General features: G+C 32.9%; 1 protein-coding gene across 1 annotated transcript; it reads right to left on the bottom strand.

Annotated features, from left to right (window-relative positions):
- Positions 1–6,233: 6,233 nt before the first annotated feature.
- Positions 6,234–6,398, bottom strand: K441DRAFT_550943 (uncharacterized protein; the record flags this gene model as incomplete). The annotated part of the gene is made up of 1 exon (XM_067643070.1): positions 6,234–6,398. A coding segment is annotated over one exon (165 nt), but the record flags the coding sequence as incomplete, so codon positions are not given.
- Between the last annotated feature and the right edge of the window lie 13,135 nt (positions 6,399–19,533).

The raw sequence follows: 19,533 nt of genomic DNA on the forward strand, positions 1-19,533 counted from the left end.
ACGGTAGTAGCATATAGCAATATATTTAGTGTTTAAGGTACTAGGTTAGGTATTAGGCGGCGGCTACTAAACCTAGCTATTAGGTAGTTTGGGCTATAGCTATAACAGCCTTTTTAATAATATCTATAGCAACGCTTTAGCTTTTAGAGTAGCTCGCGTTCTCCATCTAGTAGCTTTTATAAAAAGGTTAGTATAGAAAGGTCGATATTAGGACTAGTAGTATTGCTTAGGGTAGTAGGCGTTGGTGGTTTAGTAGGTCCGGAGGGCTTCTATAGGGAGGTCTTTGGGTAGAGGTTTGTAGTAGCGATCTAATTTAATCGTCGTTTAATCTTCTGTATAGCTGCTACTATATTATAAATATTATTGTAGTTATGGCTGGCGGCTGTATAACTGAGGTGATAAGTGAATTTTTTAAGGAGATCTTTTTAGTCTTTAGTATTGTCTTGGGCGAGGGCTCTGGTATATTTCTAGAATTTAATATAGAACTTATTAAATAATTTAGTAGGGCTTATCTTTAGGGCACGTAGTTTAGCTCGGTTGGTGGCCAGTAAGTCGTAGTTACGGTATATTAGATTGAGATTATTAAGGACTTTTTAGTAGGACTGCCACTTCTAGGGGCTATTAGTCTCCTATTAGGCGAAGAGTCTGTTAAACGGTGTACCCTTTATTTGCCCAATAATGTAGCCAATCTTAGTGTCTTCTGTAGGAAAAAGGCAGGCGCTCTAAGTTAGTTTCTTGCGGATTTATATCTTCTAGTGGCTGTATTCTTTATAGTCTCCCTAAAAAACTAGGGGATTAGGGTAATGTATATTAGACCCTATAGTGGCAGCTTAGGTTTAGTTATTATAGCTTTTGTTATTGCTTTAGTAGGGGTTCCTGTTAGGTAAGGCTGCTTAGCACTAACCCTCTATTAAGCGTTAAGTAGGTAAAGTTGCCGGGGGTATAGAGACTTAAGTAGCGTTATATACAGTAGAGAGGTATCTAGCGTTATTATAAATATGCTTATTAAGCTGAGATTATAGGTATTTAATTATGCCTTCTCTTTTAGTAACCGTAGCAATAAGTGCGATCTCAGCCTTCTTTAACTATTAGACGTCGTGTTTAGACACACGGAGGTTATCTTCGGTTTCTTAACACGTGTTATCGGCGAGCGCCTCGCGAGCTTATAGGTCTTAAATAATATCGCGATCTTAGGCAGCACGCATCTTGGCTCGTGTAAGCTTTAGGTAGTAGTTCTGTAGAAGGTGGTAGTATTTATTAGGTTCTTGTGCTACTATTTTTATAAACGTCTCGGCGTCTCGTATTTTAATTTTAATAGGTGGTAGCCCTTCCACTTACTTATCCGTAGTTATGTAGTTAATAAAAGATAAGATATTATTGGTGTCCCTCTCCTTAGGGGTTAAGGCTAGGGCTAATAAATTAAATTCTCCTGGGATTGATTAGCGTTATAGGTTAAGTGTAGGTATTAGATTGTTCTTTAGGTTTAATATAGTAGCTAGTAAGGAATATTGTTTTACTATTATAGGTTCCTTAGAAGTATAAAGTAAGGTAACTTATAGGCACGCTGCTTCTAGCAGCGCCTATAGTATTATAGAGATGTAGAATTGGTTATAGGCTAGGTGTCGGTGGTAAAAAGGCGTAACGTAATGTCATGGGACGGGGCAGTGGCTACAAGACGTATGTATTCAAGGAGTCTACAAGACGTTGCGCGATCGATCGTAAGGGTCGAGGGCGTAAGGAGGTGATATACCTACGCGTAGCTGACATAAGCTGTACGCGAGGTGTACGCGAGAGCACGGGGCTCTCCTATGGAGGCCCCTGCGGTGGGGTTCTGTGACAGAGCTGGCTATAAAGGCTATTTACCTTACCCTGTCCTTCGCCTACACGTTTATAAGTGCTCTATTATAGCCTTAGTAAATAAGAATAACTAAGGGACTACCTCCAGAGCCACGGAACTGGAAGGAAGCCATAAATTTAATATTTAAGAAGGAGTGGAAGGCTGCGGTAGATAAGGAAGAGGAGTCTTAAATGGTTAATATCTTATTTAAGATTGTCGAACTTCTACCTAGAGCTAAGGCTCTACCCGTTAAATGGGTCTTTATATACAAATTTAATAAGAATAATATCTTATTTAGATAGAAAGCACGGCTGGTATTACGCGGTAATAAGCAGCGCCTAGGAATTGACTACGGCGACACGTTTATAAGCGTTATTTAACCTAGTATATTTAAGCTACTAATGGCCCTGGTTGCCGTATACGATCTAGAGTGTAAGTACTTAGACGTAATTACGGCCTTCCTTAATAGGAAGCTTGACCGTAAGAATATCTATATTTAGCTGCTAGAAGGATACCGCCAGTATTAGAAGGACGGCGTTGCTCTTGTGGGCCTACTACTTAAGGCTCTCTACGGTCTTAAGTAGGCCCTATGTCTTTAGTATAAGGAGCTTAAGAGCTTCTTTATTACCCTTAAATATATGCCAATTTTAGCTAACCTATCCGTCTTCGTTAGCTAGCAAAGCGGCCAAATTATTATTGTTTACGTCGATGATCTTATCTTAATTGGATGAGATATATAGATAATTGAACTGCTTAAAGAAGTACTTAGGAATAAGTATAAAGTGAGAGACTTAGGCCTAATTGTATACTACCTAGGTATTTGAATTATAAGGAACCAATGGGCGCGCTTAATTTAACTAGTATAAGACGCCTATATTAGGAAGATCCTATATACATTTCATATAGACGATTGCGCACTAGCCTCTATACTAATTTACCCCTCTATAGTAGACTTTAAGCTACGCGAGCTTGAGGATTAAGCTCCGCCGGAGCTGGTAAAACGGTATTAATTACTAATAGGCTCTCTACTGTATCTATATAATTGGACTTAACCCAATGTAGCCTAGGCTGTAGGGAAGCTCTATTAGTTCCTATATAACCCTACTAAACTATATATAGACGCTGCGATACAGATACTCGCCTACTATATAGGGACGATTGACTTAGGTATAGAATTCGGCTTACCCTAAGGGCAGCAGCCACCTCTGAAAGCCTTCGCTGAGGCGTTAGCTACGGACTATACTACCCCTAATTATAATAAGGAGTATAGCGAAAGCGTACTAGGTAATATACCTAACCTATAGCTACACGGCTATAGCGATATAGCGTTTACAGATGCGGTCAATAGGAAGTTAACTTCTAGCTATATTTATAAGTTAGCAGGTGGCCTAGTTTTATATAAGTTAAGTAAGCAGTCAATTCTTATAACCTTTACTATAGAGGTTAAATATGTAGCAATGACGCATGCGGCTAAGGAAGCCTTATAGCTTTATTAATTGCTTACTAATTTAGGCTACACCGGAAAGGATTTACTACCGATACATTTATATGGCGATAATTAACCAGCTATTAGCCTTGTAAAAAGCAACAACTACCACGCACGCACTAAGCACTTTAAGCTATACTGGCACTATATTTATAACAAGGTTTAAAGCGGTATAATCTACCTACAGTACGTTTTTATAAGTAGTATGGTAGTAGACCGTCTTATAAAGCTACTGACGACGGCTTAATTTAGGAACTTCGTTAAGCAGCTAGGCCTTATTTGATGCGATATAGACACTAAACCTAAGTAGGAAATCATATATAGGTTGGCAAAACCTCGGAGGGTATACTATTTAACGACTCTAACCTATGCTGACGACTTTTAAATAGGGGATGAGAACGATATAGAGCTTATAATAGGCAATTGATTATAGCTTAGGAAGAGGTTAAATAGGACCTATAATATACTCGGAGGATTATAAGGTGTTTCTTTTGTATATTAATAAGTTTAATACTAATTTAGGAAGGATCTGCTTCTGTTTTGGTAGAGTACTAGGGGGTATAACGATGGTTCTGGAAGAGTCCTCCACGTTTATTACCTGCTTATATAAGCAGATTCCCTTTAGTTCCTTTTTGGACGACGTCCGTAAGCAACTACCTATGACTTCGTAGGTATAGGCCTATATAAGGGGGCCTATATACGTCGTAGATAGATTTGATAGATTTATTTATTCTCTTATTCTCAGATCCAGTTCATCACCGCTATTGTCGCTTTTGTAGTTATAGTTCTCGGTATTACCTTTGTCTATAACCTTGCCGTACTTAGTATTATTGCTATAATTATATTCTTTAGCCGAGCCATTAATAGAATCGTTAAGAATTTAATTATAAGTATTGTTAACCTTATTTTACGGTAATCTAATATTATAAGAAGATAAAGATTACTAAAGGGAAGGGCTAGTAGACCGTATAGTAAAGGCCGCTTATTCCTTAATACGCTTATCGCTATTATTAAGGCTAAGGGTAGAAGGGTTAGAAGGTAAGGTTTTCTAAAAAGCTAGTAAGCTTTATTACTTTTTAGGTTATAGGCTCTTACCACTCTCGCTAATAGAAGTATTAGAGATGTAATTAATATTATCTGGTTGCTTAATATAATTAGACCTCTGTTTCCTTAACTTTTAGGCTTTTAAAAACCCTTAACTAATAGTAACTAATATTCTAAGCTCCTACCTAAATTGTGGAACGGTTTTAATATAACGCCCCTCTATTAAATTATCCGTTTAGTTGCCGTCTAGCGTTAAGGGTATAGTATAATTATATGTAATATACGTACCTCCTCTTCTAGCGCTTCTAATAAAGGTAGCTCCTTATTATTTTTATTATCCTTATTACTGCCGTTATTCCTATTATCTATTAATTATTAAATAAGGCTATTATAAATTAAAGGGGGAAGCGTATATCTAATCTACGAGGTATTAGTTTATTATTGGCTTCGCTAGCTTTATTAGCTATATTATTAATATTACTAGCTTTATTACCCTTAGCTTCTAAGTCTAGATCGGCTATATTATCTTTAATAACTATTAGATTTACTGCTAGTTATTAAAACTATATATTTAGAACTACTAGAGAAAGAGGGAGAGTAGTAGGGTAATTGTTAGGATAATTACTTTAACTACTTTCTCTAGCGACTTAGCTGTTATTTCTATCCTTATAGAAATCTTCCTCGTTATCCTTATTATCCTTATAATACTTATTATAAGCTTTCTCGTAATTATATATATGGTCTATTAGCGCTTTATTAAACAGAATCTCTAAACTAAAATCCTAGGTAGAATAATATGCCGTTAATTGCCTAAGCTTATAATGCTTCTTAACTTTATAGGGGGAAAAGAGGTACTCCTCTGCTCCTCCTTTTAGGATTACTGCTCGCGCTTTTCTTAGGGCCTATAATTATATAGTACTAAGATAAAGCTATTAATTTTTAGGGGGACCAGTGTAGAAATTATTATTATTAAGTAAATTTTTAGAAGGGATATAAAATAAAGACTAAGGTAATGCCAACGTTATTATTATTAAAGTTGCTATTACTTTATAGCCTTTAAAAGCTTTAAGGGAAAATTAAAGGTCCTTTTAAGTGTATATTAGTCCTCCCTTCACCACTAGCTCTTACTTATTAACCCTTACCCCTTACTCCTTCTATGGGTTTCTTATTAAATTAAAGTATTTAATATATGCGCCTCTAGTATAAACTAATGCTAATTACTATTTATAGAGTATAAAGGTTTATAAGGGCTTATATTTCTAGCGCCTAATTAATACCCCTAGTAAATTGCGATTAAACTATATCTGCCTATTTAAGCTAGTATATTTAGCTTTAACACAGCTATTATATCTAGCCCCTTATTAGGAGGTTGGTGACTTAAATTCTCTACTCTTATTTTTTAGTAAAGGGTAGTGCTAACGTATCTATTTACTTCCTAATAATGCTAACCTAGCTAATCTTCTGCCCCGCTTATATTAATAGAATATAAAGCCTCGCTTATATATACGCGTTATAAGCTATTTATAATAAAAGGAAGTAGTTTTATTTTATTTTATTTTATTTTATCCGTTATATTATACTACGTACAATACTACGCATGCAGCCTTAGGCTATGGCGCTATAGTTCTATATATATGAATCTTTTCTAGGTATCTTAATATATACTAGTATCTATATCCTAGTAGTTTATAGTTCCTTAGTAAAATACTAAGTTACTATAACTACTAGGGAATGAGAAAACGGTAGGAAAACTATAAGAAACCCTAATACCTATCCCTGTCCTTCTACAATTTATTTCTATCCTTTTGCTTTTTACGGTCCTTTTAAGCCTAGTAGGAGTTACCTCCTTCTAGAGTCCTATTTGTTTTATTCTTCTATAGAAACTTCTTCGCTAGTACTATATACTAGTTTAGCTGCTTTAAGAGTCTTACAGTCTTTACTATTAGTAAAGTGTTTCTCTTTACAATTAATACAAAGAGGGGTAGTGTGCTTATAAGGCTTGCCCATTACTATATAGGTAGGACAGTAGTGATCTTTAGATAAATATACAGCCGCACAGAATCTATAGGCCCTAGTAGAGCACCTATCTCCTATATAGCCAAATTTTTAGCAGCTAGTATACTGCGTAGTAGGAGAGACTTCTAGGTATTTTACTACCTTAGTAGCTATACCTGCAATTGAGATTTCTTTTTGCTTAAGGATTTCTTATCTTTTCTCCTTATTCTCTATAGTAAAAGCTATAGAGCTAAATCTAGTTTATAGGTTATGTCTTTTTACACTAGATAAGATCTATCTAGGTAGTCCTTATATCTCTATAGGATTAAAGGTCTTAATTTCTTCTTTTAGAAGCTTAGAGCCTCCTTCTCTTAGAAAAGGTAGGGTAGGAACCCTATGGGCTATAATTTAAACCTAAGGTTCTAGTTTTTGTTCTCTTTAAAAGGTAAAGTAGTTATGCTAAATATCCTTATATTTGACTAGGAATCTCTTATATACTAAGTTAACTTTTAACCCGAGTTTCCAATTGGTTAAAAAGTTGTCCGGGTCACCTGATTTTTCACGTGTTACCCCATTAAATTTGACCTCGCGACTAATATACTTACACTTACAATGCACCCCCCAATAGTAGATATATAGGATTTCTATTTATATAGTTTTGTAGAGCTTATAAAGCGCTTTAAAATGGCATCACTTTTGTCTATATATCTTAAGGCTAAGTAATACTATACCGATGTAAAGCTTTAGTGCTCTACGGAAATTTTTTTACGGGGGGTGTATGGAGCTCTGCACAGAGCTCTACTAAAGCTCTATAGGCTCTGCATCTATAAGCTCTATAAGCTCTGCAAAAGCTCTTTATAAAGCTTTCCTTAAAGCCCTATTTGGAGCTCCAAAGCTCTACTAATATACAGCACTAATATACTAGGAAGTCTTATAATCGTCTCTACGAACGGCTCTACGACGGCTTTACGACGGCTCTACAACGGCTCTGCTATCGCCCGTTTAGTCGCCTATACGATCGTCTATATAAACGGCTCTACATCGTCTCTACGTCGTCTCTCCGACGGCTCTATATTGTCTCTATAACGGCTCTACATCGTCTCTACGACGGCTCTACCATTGCCCATACAATCGCCCGTACAATCGTCCCTACAAACGGCTCTGCATCGTCTCTACGAACGGCTCTGCATCGTCTCTACAAACGGCCCTACGAACAGCTCTGCATCGTCTTTATGAACACCCTACGAACGGCTCTACGACGGCTCTGCATCGTCTCTACGAACGGCCCTACAAACGGCCCTACGAACGGCTTTACAAACGGCTCTACCATCGCCTATATAATTGTACATACAATCGTACAAACGGCTCTCCAACGGCTCAGGGGGAGCCGTGCACGGAGCTCTGTCTAGAAACTGTTACGTACATATACAACTACGTATACATAACCACCGCGTACGCAACCACCGCGTATCAACTACCGCATACACAACCACCGCGTACGCAACCCTTATTACTACCACTACTCCATAAATATCCCCCTTAACCGCTTATTTTATGACCGTTGTTATTACGTTAGGTCTATTTCTAAATACCCCTTTAATTCTAACGGTCTCCATATTACTACATATATTTACTACTAGTATAGGCGGAAGAAGAGGAAGGAGAAGAAGTAGGCCTAATAGTCTCCGTAGCAGCCTCCGCAGCAGTCCCCGTAACAGCCTCCATAGTCTCCGCAATAGCCTCCGCAACAGTCTCCGCAACAGCCTTTACAACAGCCGCAGCAGTCTCCGCAGCAGCCTCCATAGCAGCCTCTATAGCAGCCTCCGCAATAGTCTCTACGCCACTGCTCCAGTTATAACTAGCGGCGCCAACCATTCCAATTTAGTCAGTTTAAAACTTGCGAGATCTACTATATAAATAAGAAAGCTCTATACTAAAGGTCTAAGTAGACGCTATAAAATTAGCGCTGGCCTCCGTTACGGGAGTTAGCGCATATATATCTATAGTAATAGGTACAGCAGGCTGGTAAAGAGGAGGTTTATACTACCGCATAAATATCTAAGAGTTAGACACCGCTCGATTAGTTTAAGCGGCGGCCATTAACTATTAATAATTACCTTTAAGAGATTAAGCTATAGGAGCAGCTATAACAATAGGAGCAGTATAAATAGCGTAAGCAACGTTAGAAGCAGCGGCGGCAGGTTTATTAGCAGTGGGTATAGAAGCACTAGCGGGTATAGGCTATACATTAGGTATAAATACAGGAGCAGTAGCAATAAGAGTAAGAGCGGCGGTAGTAGCGGGAGGAGGAGGAGAAGGAGAAAGAGCAGCAGTAGCAGCAGGATATTAACTACTTAGATAATAGTGGCTAGAATAGTCGCTGGCAGCCTAGACGGAGAGGTAGTAGGGGCAATAGGGGCAGTAGGGGTAGTGGCAGCAGTAGGATAGTAGTAGGGTAGTAGTAGGGTAGTAGCAGGGCAATAGCAGGGCAGTTAAAGCTTTAATACTCTATATTTATTATATTTTATTCTTATTTCTACTTTATATAAATATATATATAAATATTAATAGTATTTATAATAGTGTTTATAATAAGTTAATTAATAGTCCTTATAGTAGGGTCTTTAGTATATTTATAAGTATCTTATATAACCTTTTTAAAAAAGAATTTTATTTTAAATATAAAATATATTTAATAATATAAAGTAGAAATAAAAGTAATAATAGAAGTAATTACCTAAAATTAATAAAGGTAGTAAAAATAGAAGTTATAGCTATAACTAAAGTAGTAAAGTTAGTATATAAAATAATAAAATTAGTAATAGTAATAGTAATAGTACTAAAAATAAAGATAAAGATAATAGAAACAAAAATAGTTATAAAAGTAACGAAAGAAGGAATAATAAAGGAGTAACTAAATAAAAAATTATAAAAGTAAAATAAAGTATTAAATAAGTAATATAAGTAGTAGTATAGGTAGTAATAAAAATAATAATAAAAGTAGTATATTAATAGTAATAGTAAAAGTAGTAGTTTAGATAAATATAAAAGTAATATTTATAGTAATAGGTATAGTAATAGGTATGGTAATAGCTAAAATAATTATAACAATAATAAAGTAAAGTAAAAGTAGAGATAGTAATAATATATATATATATAATAGTAATAAAGATAAAAAAGTACTAGAAATAGTATTAGAAATAAAATAGTAATAAAATAGTAATAAAAGTAGTATTAAATTTAATAAAGTAAAGTAATAATTAATATAAAAGTTATAAATAATATATAAATAATAACAAAAAAGAAAATAGTAGTAATAATAATAAGTAACTAAAGTAGTAGTAGTAAATAGATAAAGTAATAGTAAAGTAGTAATACAAGTAGCCATAAATTAGTAAATAAAGTTATAATAAAAATAATAATAATAAAGTACCTAATAAAAGAAATTAAAATAGTAAGTAAAATAGTATAAGTAGAAGTAGTGGTAACAGTAAAATTAAAAAGGAAAAATAGTATTAATAGTAGAGGTAATTAATAATAAATAAATAAAGAGGTAGCTAAATATAAAGTAACTTTTTATAAAATATAAAAGTTAACTAAAAAAGTTTTAATTAAGCTATAACGTTAAAAAAAGATATAAGAAATATTAATTTATAGCTTTATATTATTTATATAAATAGTTTTACTAACAAGTCTATAAACGGCATTATAATAGTTCTATTAATAAGTCTATAAATAGCTATATAAATAGCTATAATAGTGTTTATAATAGGTTTCTTAATATAGTTCTAAATAATTTTCTATATAGGGTAGTAGTAGTAATAGTAGTAATATGGCAGTAATAGGGTAGTAGTAGGGCAGTAGTAGGTAGTAGAGGGCAGTAATAGGCAGTAGAGGGTAGTAGTAGGGCAGTAATAGGGCAGACTGAGTTTAAAAGCCAAAAGCCCGCCGCAGGCGCGAGAAATCCGTTAAATTTACCCAAGGAACCAAATTGCTGGCTGTAAGTCAGCGATTTGGAAATTTTCCTTGGAAAATTTAACGGATTTCTCGTCTATATTATACTCTTTTATAGTTATAAGGAGAATATTTTACTTTCCTTTAGTTCTAGCTATAGACGCTAGTACTAGCTTTTCTACTTGCAGTTTTAATGCAAATAGTTGGTTAACTTTGTTCTGTATAGAGAAGGTATCTAGTAGTTAGTCCTTTTCGTCTATAATTAGGACTAGCTTTCTTTCTTATAGCTGCTTTTTCTTACTTCTAGTAGAAGTAGAAGGGGTAGGAGATGGTAGTAATATAAAGGGTAGGGAGGACGAAGAAGGGAGGTTCTTCTTTAGCCTCTCTGCGTAGGTTTCCTTAGTAGGGGCTACCTCCTGACGGAGAGCTCTTACTTTTTCCATTAGTCCCTTTAGGACATCTTCTGCTGTTTCTTCCTTTGCCGTTTCTTCTTTTGTAAAGGGATTTTTTCCTACTAGGATTCTCCGTATATAGTTCCCTATCCGCTTAACTTGTTCTTTCTCTTATTCTTCTTCTTCTTCTTCTAGCCCTTTATAGGCCTGGACTAGGCTATCTAAAGCCTTTTGTAGGTGTTGTTTTGGAAAAAGGAGAGGAAAAGGTATACTAGGTGTACCAGTCGTAAAGGTCGTTAGTTTCGTTATCTTTTTTATAGGTTTTTGGTTTTCTTTTTCAGGAGAAGACTAAGGATGTCCTCTTTTTTCTCCTGTCCCAACTAGGCTAGGAGAAGGAGAAGGAGAAGGGGTAGAAAAAGTAAATGTAGCCTTATTATCACTTATTTCTATAGGAGGAATTTTTTTATACTTGCTGGATTTTGGCATCTTTTAGGGGGGGGTATTTCCTAGTTTTTACTATCCTTATACCATTTCCCCTTACTAATCCTACTAGAAGATTTCTGGGGAGTTTAGGCTAAAAGGTAGTAGAAAAACTAGCCCCTATTTTATAGTTTTGGTGTTTCTGTCCGTGCCTCGCTTATAAGCTAGGGCCACCCTTAAAGAAATTTTTCTATTAGGAAAAGGGGGTAAAACGACAAATAAATCCACCTCTAGCTCGCTAGGTAGTAGGAATTAGGTCTTAAAAGTTGGAAAATCGATTGTTTTTAATAGTAAGATAGGTATGCGTAAGTTTTGGAGTATGGCGCTACCTTTTGGTAAGGTTGTATATTAGAAGGAAGTAGTATCTAGTAGTACGTAGGGCTCTTTAATACTAATAGCCTAGTAATAGATACTCTTACTATATATATAGTAATTGTATATTATATATAAATGCGCTAGGTAAAGGACTATATAGGGTGCTGTATATTACTCGCCCCTAGCTAGTATTAGAAATTCCTTTATAGTTATATCACGGTGCCGCTTATCTATTATACGCCTAAAAGCTAGAACCTTCTAATTTTAATCTAGGTGGTTCCTACTATAGCCTTATAGCTTAGAAGGCCGGATTATTAATACTTTACTACTTTACTACTAAGTAGTTAGGCAGAGCTAATAGTCCCTTAGCCCTAAACTAATAAATTAAACAGCGGCTTTAAAACATCTGTAGTAATATAACTATACTACTAGGTAGGTATATATAGCTACTTAAGTGACGCTCTATATAATATCTGTTTAAATAATGCCTAACACAGCCCTATATAGGGTAGTTACTTAAATTAGTAACGTCTAGCTGCTTTTCCACTAGGTAGCCTAGTAGGTATACTAGTTATAATATATATAGTTTTAGCTATTAGTAAATGCTAAAGTAGGCCGTCTAACTAATAGTATATCCTAGGTAAGAAAATAGCGCATAGGTTAGCTAAAATAAGTGCGATATAAGCTTGCTTAAACCCTTAAGGAGGGCAATATAGCACGCCTATCCCTCTCTACTTTAGAAGGAAATATGCGGCAGAGTTAAATAAGATAATAGTACTAACACGGCTAGTAACTACGAAATTCCCCTAACCTTCTTCGCATAGGATAGTTACGGACTAGCCTTATCTAAAAGGTAAAAGGAAAGAGGGTATATATAAAAGAGAGAATAGAATTATAAGGATATAGACGCGCTTAGCGGATAGAGGTAGCGCTAAAAGAGCTTAATAAAAATTAAAGCTATTAGCTCTAGAGGCGGGAATTAGGAGAGGAGGTTAAAACTATCTATATATTACTATAGAATAGAAACTCACCTATTAGAAAGGCCACAGTTAACTATATTAATTATTAGTTTAGGATATAAGAGAATAAAGTAATAAGCGGGCTGGACTTGTATACGTATTAGCGCTAAAGGAATAGTAAAAATGTCTTAATATAACTATGCTAGTGACTAATAGTAAGAGGAGGAGGAGGCGCAGCGTTAGAAGAAAGGAAAGATAGAGGATAGGAGGAAAAGAAGCGAGAGAAATGGCCTTTTATAGTTAAGGTTAAGGGGCAGTCTTAGCTTAGCCGGGGTTAATAAGTAAGGGCGCCTTGCCTATAAAGGAAGCCTCTATTTCCTAATATAGTTTCCTATATAATAAAATAACTACTAGAATAATCTTACTTAAGCTACGTGTTATAGAATATAACTATATCTCTAACCTTAAATCCATCTTAGCAAATATAATAGATATTATTAAAATACTCCTTATTTACTACACTTAGTCATCTTATATATCCGCACCTCTTTAGTTAAACTATTTTATATAAAGTGCTAGTAGCTCTATAGTGGTCCGGACTATTTACTATAATAGTATTTACTAGATAGATATATAGAGTTTAATAAAAAGGATATACTTATACCCATATATAAATCTTACTAGTATTATTTCTATAGGCCGCTTAATAGTTATTTTATCTGCCTATAAGACGGTATAAAGATTGTTTAGCTATAAGCTATCTGTCTTTACTAAGGCGTCTATTATAGATTTATAACCTTGCTCTATAAAGCCTTACCCTTATAGGTAATATACAGAAGCTATAACCCTTTTAATATTATAGAGCTCTATAAGCGCAGCGGTAATATTAGTATTCTCTCCTCTACCATCTATAGAGAGCTATTTAAATACTCCCTATTAGCAGATAACATCTTTATAGAAGAACTTCGCTATACTTTTTATATCCTTATTTCTTAGGGCCTAAGCTTTTACCTATCTAGATATATATTCTTAAGTAATAGCTAGGTATTAGAATCTAAGACTGTTTGGCGGTATAAATATAATATCTACCGTTACTTATTACTATAAGGTAGACTCTTATATAGGGTATATTACTTCTTCTTTCTATTCTAACTATTACTCCTAGTACTATAGGAATTACTTAATATGCTATAATATCTAATCCTATAGCCCTAGCCACTAATACTAATTTAAGACCCTTTAATATATTCCCTCCTATTTATAATATCCACTTTAATTATAAAGGCTTTTAATAATCTCCCGCTAAGCATCCTTATTATTAACTACTTTTTATATTAGTATATTTTTTAACTATTAGCGGAAGAGCTGTTAATTATTTATTAGGAACTTTAGCTTATACTATTTAAACCTTTTAAACTCCTTAGTATTTATCTTTTTTATACTTTATAAGATTACTGGCTGTTTTATAATCTTTTAAAATTCCTTTAAATATAAGTCTTTTAATAGCAGACCCGCTTCTATTTTAAGAGGGGTAGCTATATATTTTAAGGCACTTAGCTTATAGTTAATAAACTCTTTAATATCCTTAGTTGGCTTATTAGGTTATTTACTATTAGGCAGTCATTATAAAAGTCCATTAGCTAGGCTATTCTTCTTCCCTAATATTAAAGTCCTAAAACTAGATCTATACTAGCTATCTTATTATTAAGGCTCTGGGTAAATTAGTAGCAGTATAATTTAGCTATATAACTAAGGTATTTATATCTGTCTCCACTATAAAGTAAACGCTGTATAGGTATATATAATAACGCCTAATATTTAAGCTTTCTTAAGTTATATTTCTATTCCGCCTAAAACTAGATATAACTTTTATATTAATATAGGTGGCGGTAACCTTATATATCTAGTTATATAAGGCCGCACCCCCATCTATTTTTGTATCTATTAATAGCAAGAACAATTAGCCTAGCCCCTTTACTATAATCTAGCTTAACTAATATAGGTATAGTAGTAATTTATTCTATACCCTATATAAATAGAACATTTATTTATAGCAGTTAGAAGATTAGCTCTACTTTAATTATAAAGTCTTTTATCTATATTTAGTAATATATATTAACTCGTAGGAATGCTTAGGCAGATATTATATCTTTATAGTCTCTCTAGTAAATAATCTTTATAACTTTTAACTCTTCTAGATATTATCCCCTTCCATTACAGCAGTAACTAATTACTATAATTTTATCTTTGTAGAAGTAAGACTTTACGCCTAAGATTATATACCTAGCTTATTCTAAATCTATAAGTACTCCGTCTAGCTACATAATATATTCTAGAATATATCTGCGCATATTTAAAAGACTCTTTTCTCTACTATACACTATCTATAGGCCTTTTACTATAATATTATCTAGAAACGGTAAGGTATAGTATAGGATATATTGTTCTAGAATCTTAGTAATTGTCCTTATAAACTAGGTTACTAAATTTATACCTTTTATAAGTACCATTATTTATTATAAGTACCATTATTTATTATAAGTACCATTATTTATTATAAAAGTCCTAAAGGTATTATAAAAGCCATTAAGTTTCTGCTTTCTATATTAAGCTCTAATTAGTTATAACTAGAGAAGAAGTCTACTAAAGATATAATCTTATACTCTATAAACTCCTTAGAAAACTTATTAGTATATAGTAGCAGATTTACGCCCCTAATAGTTACTTGGTTAATATTTATCGCCACGTTAATTAGTTAGTACTTTTTATATTACTTTTTACTTATAAGAAACCATGAATTCCTATATAGGCTTTTATAATATTCTAAAGTCCCTTAAGCTAGTTATTTCCGTAGTATATTTATTACTTCTTATAGGGCTCCTAGTATAGGAAAGTTTAGTACTTACTATACTTTTAACAGCATAGTGTGATATCTCTGTTAATATAACCCATTTTAAAGAACTTTTATACTAGAGCCTCTTCTTAATTAAACAATATAGCCTTAAGGATCTCTCATTCTCTTAGCTAAATATCTCCTATAATTATACGTCCTAGTTATTCTAGCTTTAGTCGTATAATATAGGCTAGCTTAGTATATTATAGCTTAAGAAAATAATTATATAGGCTAAGAGGCAACACTTAAATGGACGCCTTCTATTAATATAAGGCCACCTCTTGCCATTTTATTATACCTCCTATAACTATTCCCTCTAGTACTAATAAATTAACTAGGTAGACTTTATCCGCCTTTTATTTATACGCAGTTACTACAATTATAGCGTTTAGTTAGACCTTACTCTAGTAGCTTTCTATTTATATTATAAATAAATCTATTATCTTTAATATTTAATATATAAGGGATTTAGCTTTTACTTTAAATACTAGCTTCTAATTCTTCCTTAAGTATTTCTTTAGAACTTCCTTTGACATTTTACTATTAAACTCTCTCCATCTAACGTTATATTGCTCTCTTTACTAATAGCTCTATTTAGCGGATATCTAAAACAGTAAATATTTGTATTAGAGCCGCACTTTATCTCCCTTCTCTTTATCCTAATACGCTAGGTTATAAGTAACTCCAAATATAATCCTAATAGTTGTACTGGCTATACATTTCCCGAACTATTTTCTATACTAATACCTTTATCTAGTTTAAAGAATATCGCATCCCTACAGAATGTTAAGAACCTTATTTTAACTCTATTATCTTCTAATTAAATAATATAAGATAACTAACCTATTACGGTTTGTTTTATTACTAGTCTAGCCCTTACTAACTATACTTTGCCAAGTATTACCTTATATAGCATTTCCCCTATAGCAATAAACGTTATAGATATTAAGACGTTACCTATTACTATAGGGACCGTATATACTAATCTAATAAACTTAGACTAAGTCCTATTAGTAGATATTAGATATATACCTTATAGTTATAGAGGTAGACTTAATATTAGTAAGTCGTGCTATAGAGCTATACTTTCCTTAATAAGGTTAAGCTCCGCTCTAGAGTTAATTAAGTATTTAGCCCTTCCGTCTCCTATCTACGCTTCTACCTTTAAGCATTATTTTTAAAACTAAATAAATTTTACTTCTCGTTTAATCTAGTATACCTTATCAGTTATTAAACCGGCTGAATTAGTATAGAATATTAAGTGTGCTAATAACATAAATGCCTTAACATCCTCTTGCTTCTATTAGTAAGGCTCTATAAAGGGTAGTAGGAAAGTCTTAAAGAATAACCTTATAACTTTAAACATGTATATAAGGCAGTCTCTAATAGTAACCTTAATAGTTTTTAACAAAATCTTGTCTGGTATTATAGTTAGGCTTAAAATATTTTCTTTTAAAATATCTATTTTTCTAACTAACTTTAGCCGTAGTGCCTTAGCTATTATTATTACATCCACTATTTACTCTATCTATCTATTACAGAGTAAGTATAAGCGGCGATAATATATAGCGAGGTAGATATTATTAAGCTATATGCATAAACTGTATAAGAAGTTAAGACGTTATATAAAGAAAGAAGGTAGGAAAACGGGGAGAAAGGGTACATATTGTAGACTTAGTTACTTAGTTAATACATATACAGAATAAAATAGGATTTAGGTAGTAGTCCTAGCGGAACTTAGCAGGATTTAGTAAAACTTAGTAAAACTTAGTAGAATATAGCAGAATATAGTAAGTTACTATTAGATTGCCGTAGATTGCTATTAAATTACTATCTTATAGTTAGTCTCTAATTGCTAAGTTGGTAGAAATAGGTAAATGTGTATAAGGTGTTACGGGGGTGTCCTATAATAGTACCCTCCCTTTAAACTTAAGCTTCTAGGAGATAGGGCTATAGTAGTTCTAGGTAGAGTTTATAAAAGTCTTTTACGGCTTATATAAGTCCTATAGAGTTAACAGGNTCCCATAAGGGCTTAGTAAAGCCTCTCTATTTTATAAGATATATATATTAGCGTTTCCGTTTATTATACTTAATATTATTAATTTTTTTAATAAAGTACTTGTTCTTACTATCTACTTTAACTAGTAGGGGAGGGTCTTATATTTATCTACGCAGGGCATCTAATATAGGAGTAGTAGGGTAGAGGACCGACGTATAGAATATAGGGTGGATTTTAACCGTATTAGGGAGCTTTAGTTAGTAGGTATAGAAGGAGATAACCTTCTTAACCTTATAAGGGCTAGCGTTCTTCTAATTAAGCTTTTTAGTAGGTTGTTTTATATTTAGATTTCTTATATCTAGCTAAATTAAGTTACTAATTTAGTAAGCTACTGCTAGGGTTTATTTCTTATTTACTATAGCTTTATAGATAGATTAAGCCTATATTATTTTATTAGTAAGGAACTATTATAGTTCCTCTATCTTCTCTATAAATTTATTTACTTCTATAACTTATAAGGCGTAATAATTAAGGTAAAGGACATTACTAAAAGGTTTAAACCCTATTTAGAGATGTTAGCTATAATTGCCTAGTAATAGGGAGACCTTTATAGTTTCCAAAACGGAATTATTTATAGTAAACTTAGTAAATATAAGTTAGTTAATCCAGTTATCTTATAAGTATAATGTGTATATCCGAATATACTGTTCCATTATAGCATTTATACATTTTATTTAGCTATCCGTTTCCGGGTAGTATACTATAAATAATAGTACTTTAATACGGAGTTAGTTAGTTAGTTAGTTTAGAATATAGAGATAAACTAGCTACCTTTATTAGAGATAATTATTTTAGGGAGTCTGTAGAGTTTCTATACGTAATTTAGGAATAGTTAGGCGATAGTAGGTATTAATATATTAGGGCAGGCAATTAAGTATCTTATCTTAGATAGTTGGTCTATAACTACTATAATATTTATATAGCCCTTACTTACGGGGAGGTTAATAATAAAGTTAATTAAGATATCCTTCCATCTTTAGTTTGGAATAGGTAGTAGCTTTAAAAGGCCGTTATATATCTTATATAAAGCTTTAGCTTATTAGCAGATATAGTAGCTAAAGACGTACCTTTATATTATATTATATATATTCGGCTAATAGTATTCTTATTAGAGCAGTTTTAGGGGTTTTTTTTTAGCCCAGGTAGCTGGCTACTGGTAAATTGTATATATATTTAAGGAGCTTAAGCTTAAGTTTATTATAGTTAGGTATAACTAGATGGTTCTAGTAATATAAGCGATTTCTATAGGCTTTATATTTACTTAAAGAATTTTTTTAAGAGCGTCTAATGCTATCTTATATTAGCTTAAGCGTCTCTTAAATAAACTTGTTATTTAGGTATTTGTTAACTATAATTTAATTAATTAATTAATTAACATATTCTACCAGCGAGCCAGCCACCCCAGCGAGCCAGCCACTTCAAAATACACTAAAAAGCCGATATTTTAATCTTAAATATCTTAACCACTACTTAATAATATTTTCTGAAAATTTAAATATAAGCTTTTATATACCTATTTTAGTGTATATTATAATACTAAAGCGTACAGCTTAGTGGTTATTATAATATAGAGTTTAGGGGTTAAAAATAGAGATTTTTTTTAAATATCTTAACAACTACCGGAGTGCATACTCTTATATTATAATAAGTACTAAAATAGGTATATAATGTAACAAAGCCTTATAGGAAATACTACGGTAGACTTGTTAATGGGCTGGGTATATAGGTATAGAATAGTCAATAACATAAACATAACTAGTGGAGTAGTTACCTAACAGATTAACTCCAATTATATTCTAAAATTTACTATAAGGAAGAGAAACTATTTGTAGAGACTATATGTCTTTAAATATATAACTCCTCTCTATAGTAAAGGGTTTAGTACGTTAGTACGTTAGTACGTCGGTATATCGCGTTCCCATATTTCCACGTTTCTACATTCCGAACTTATAATATAACTAGCTATATAACTTAGCTACCCCTTATCCTATAGCTTAATTAGTTCTAGCGCCTCCTATACTATCTTAACCAAACCATTTATATCTATTTTTAGTAGTCGTACTATTGCCGATATAAGGTCCGTAATACTATCCCCCTCCTCTTTATCTTTATCCTTAAA

This window comes from Cenococcum geophilum (genome assembly GCF_001692895.1).
Source record: "Cenococcum geophilum 1.58 unplaced genomic scaffold K441scaffold_12, whole genome shotgun sequence".
In the NCBI taxonomy this organism is placed as follows: Eukaryota; Fungi; Ascomycota; class Dothideomycetes; order Gloniales; family Gloniaceae; genus Cenococcum; species Cenococcum geophilum.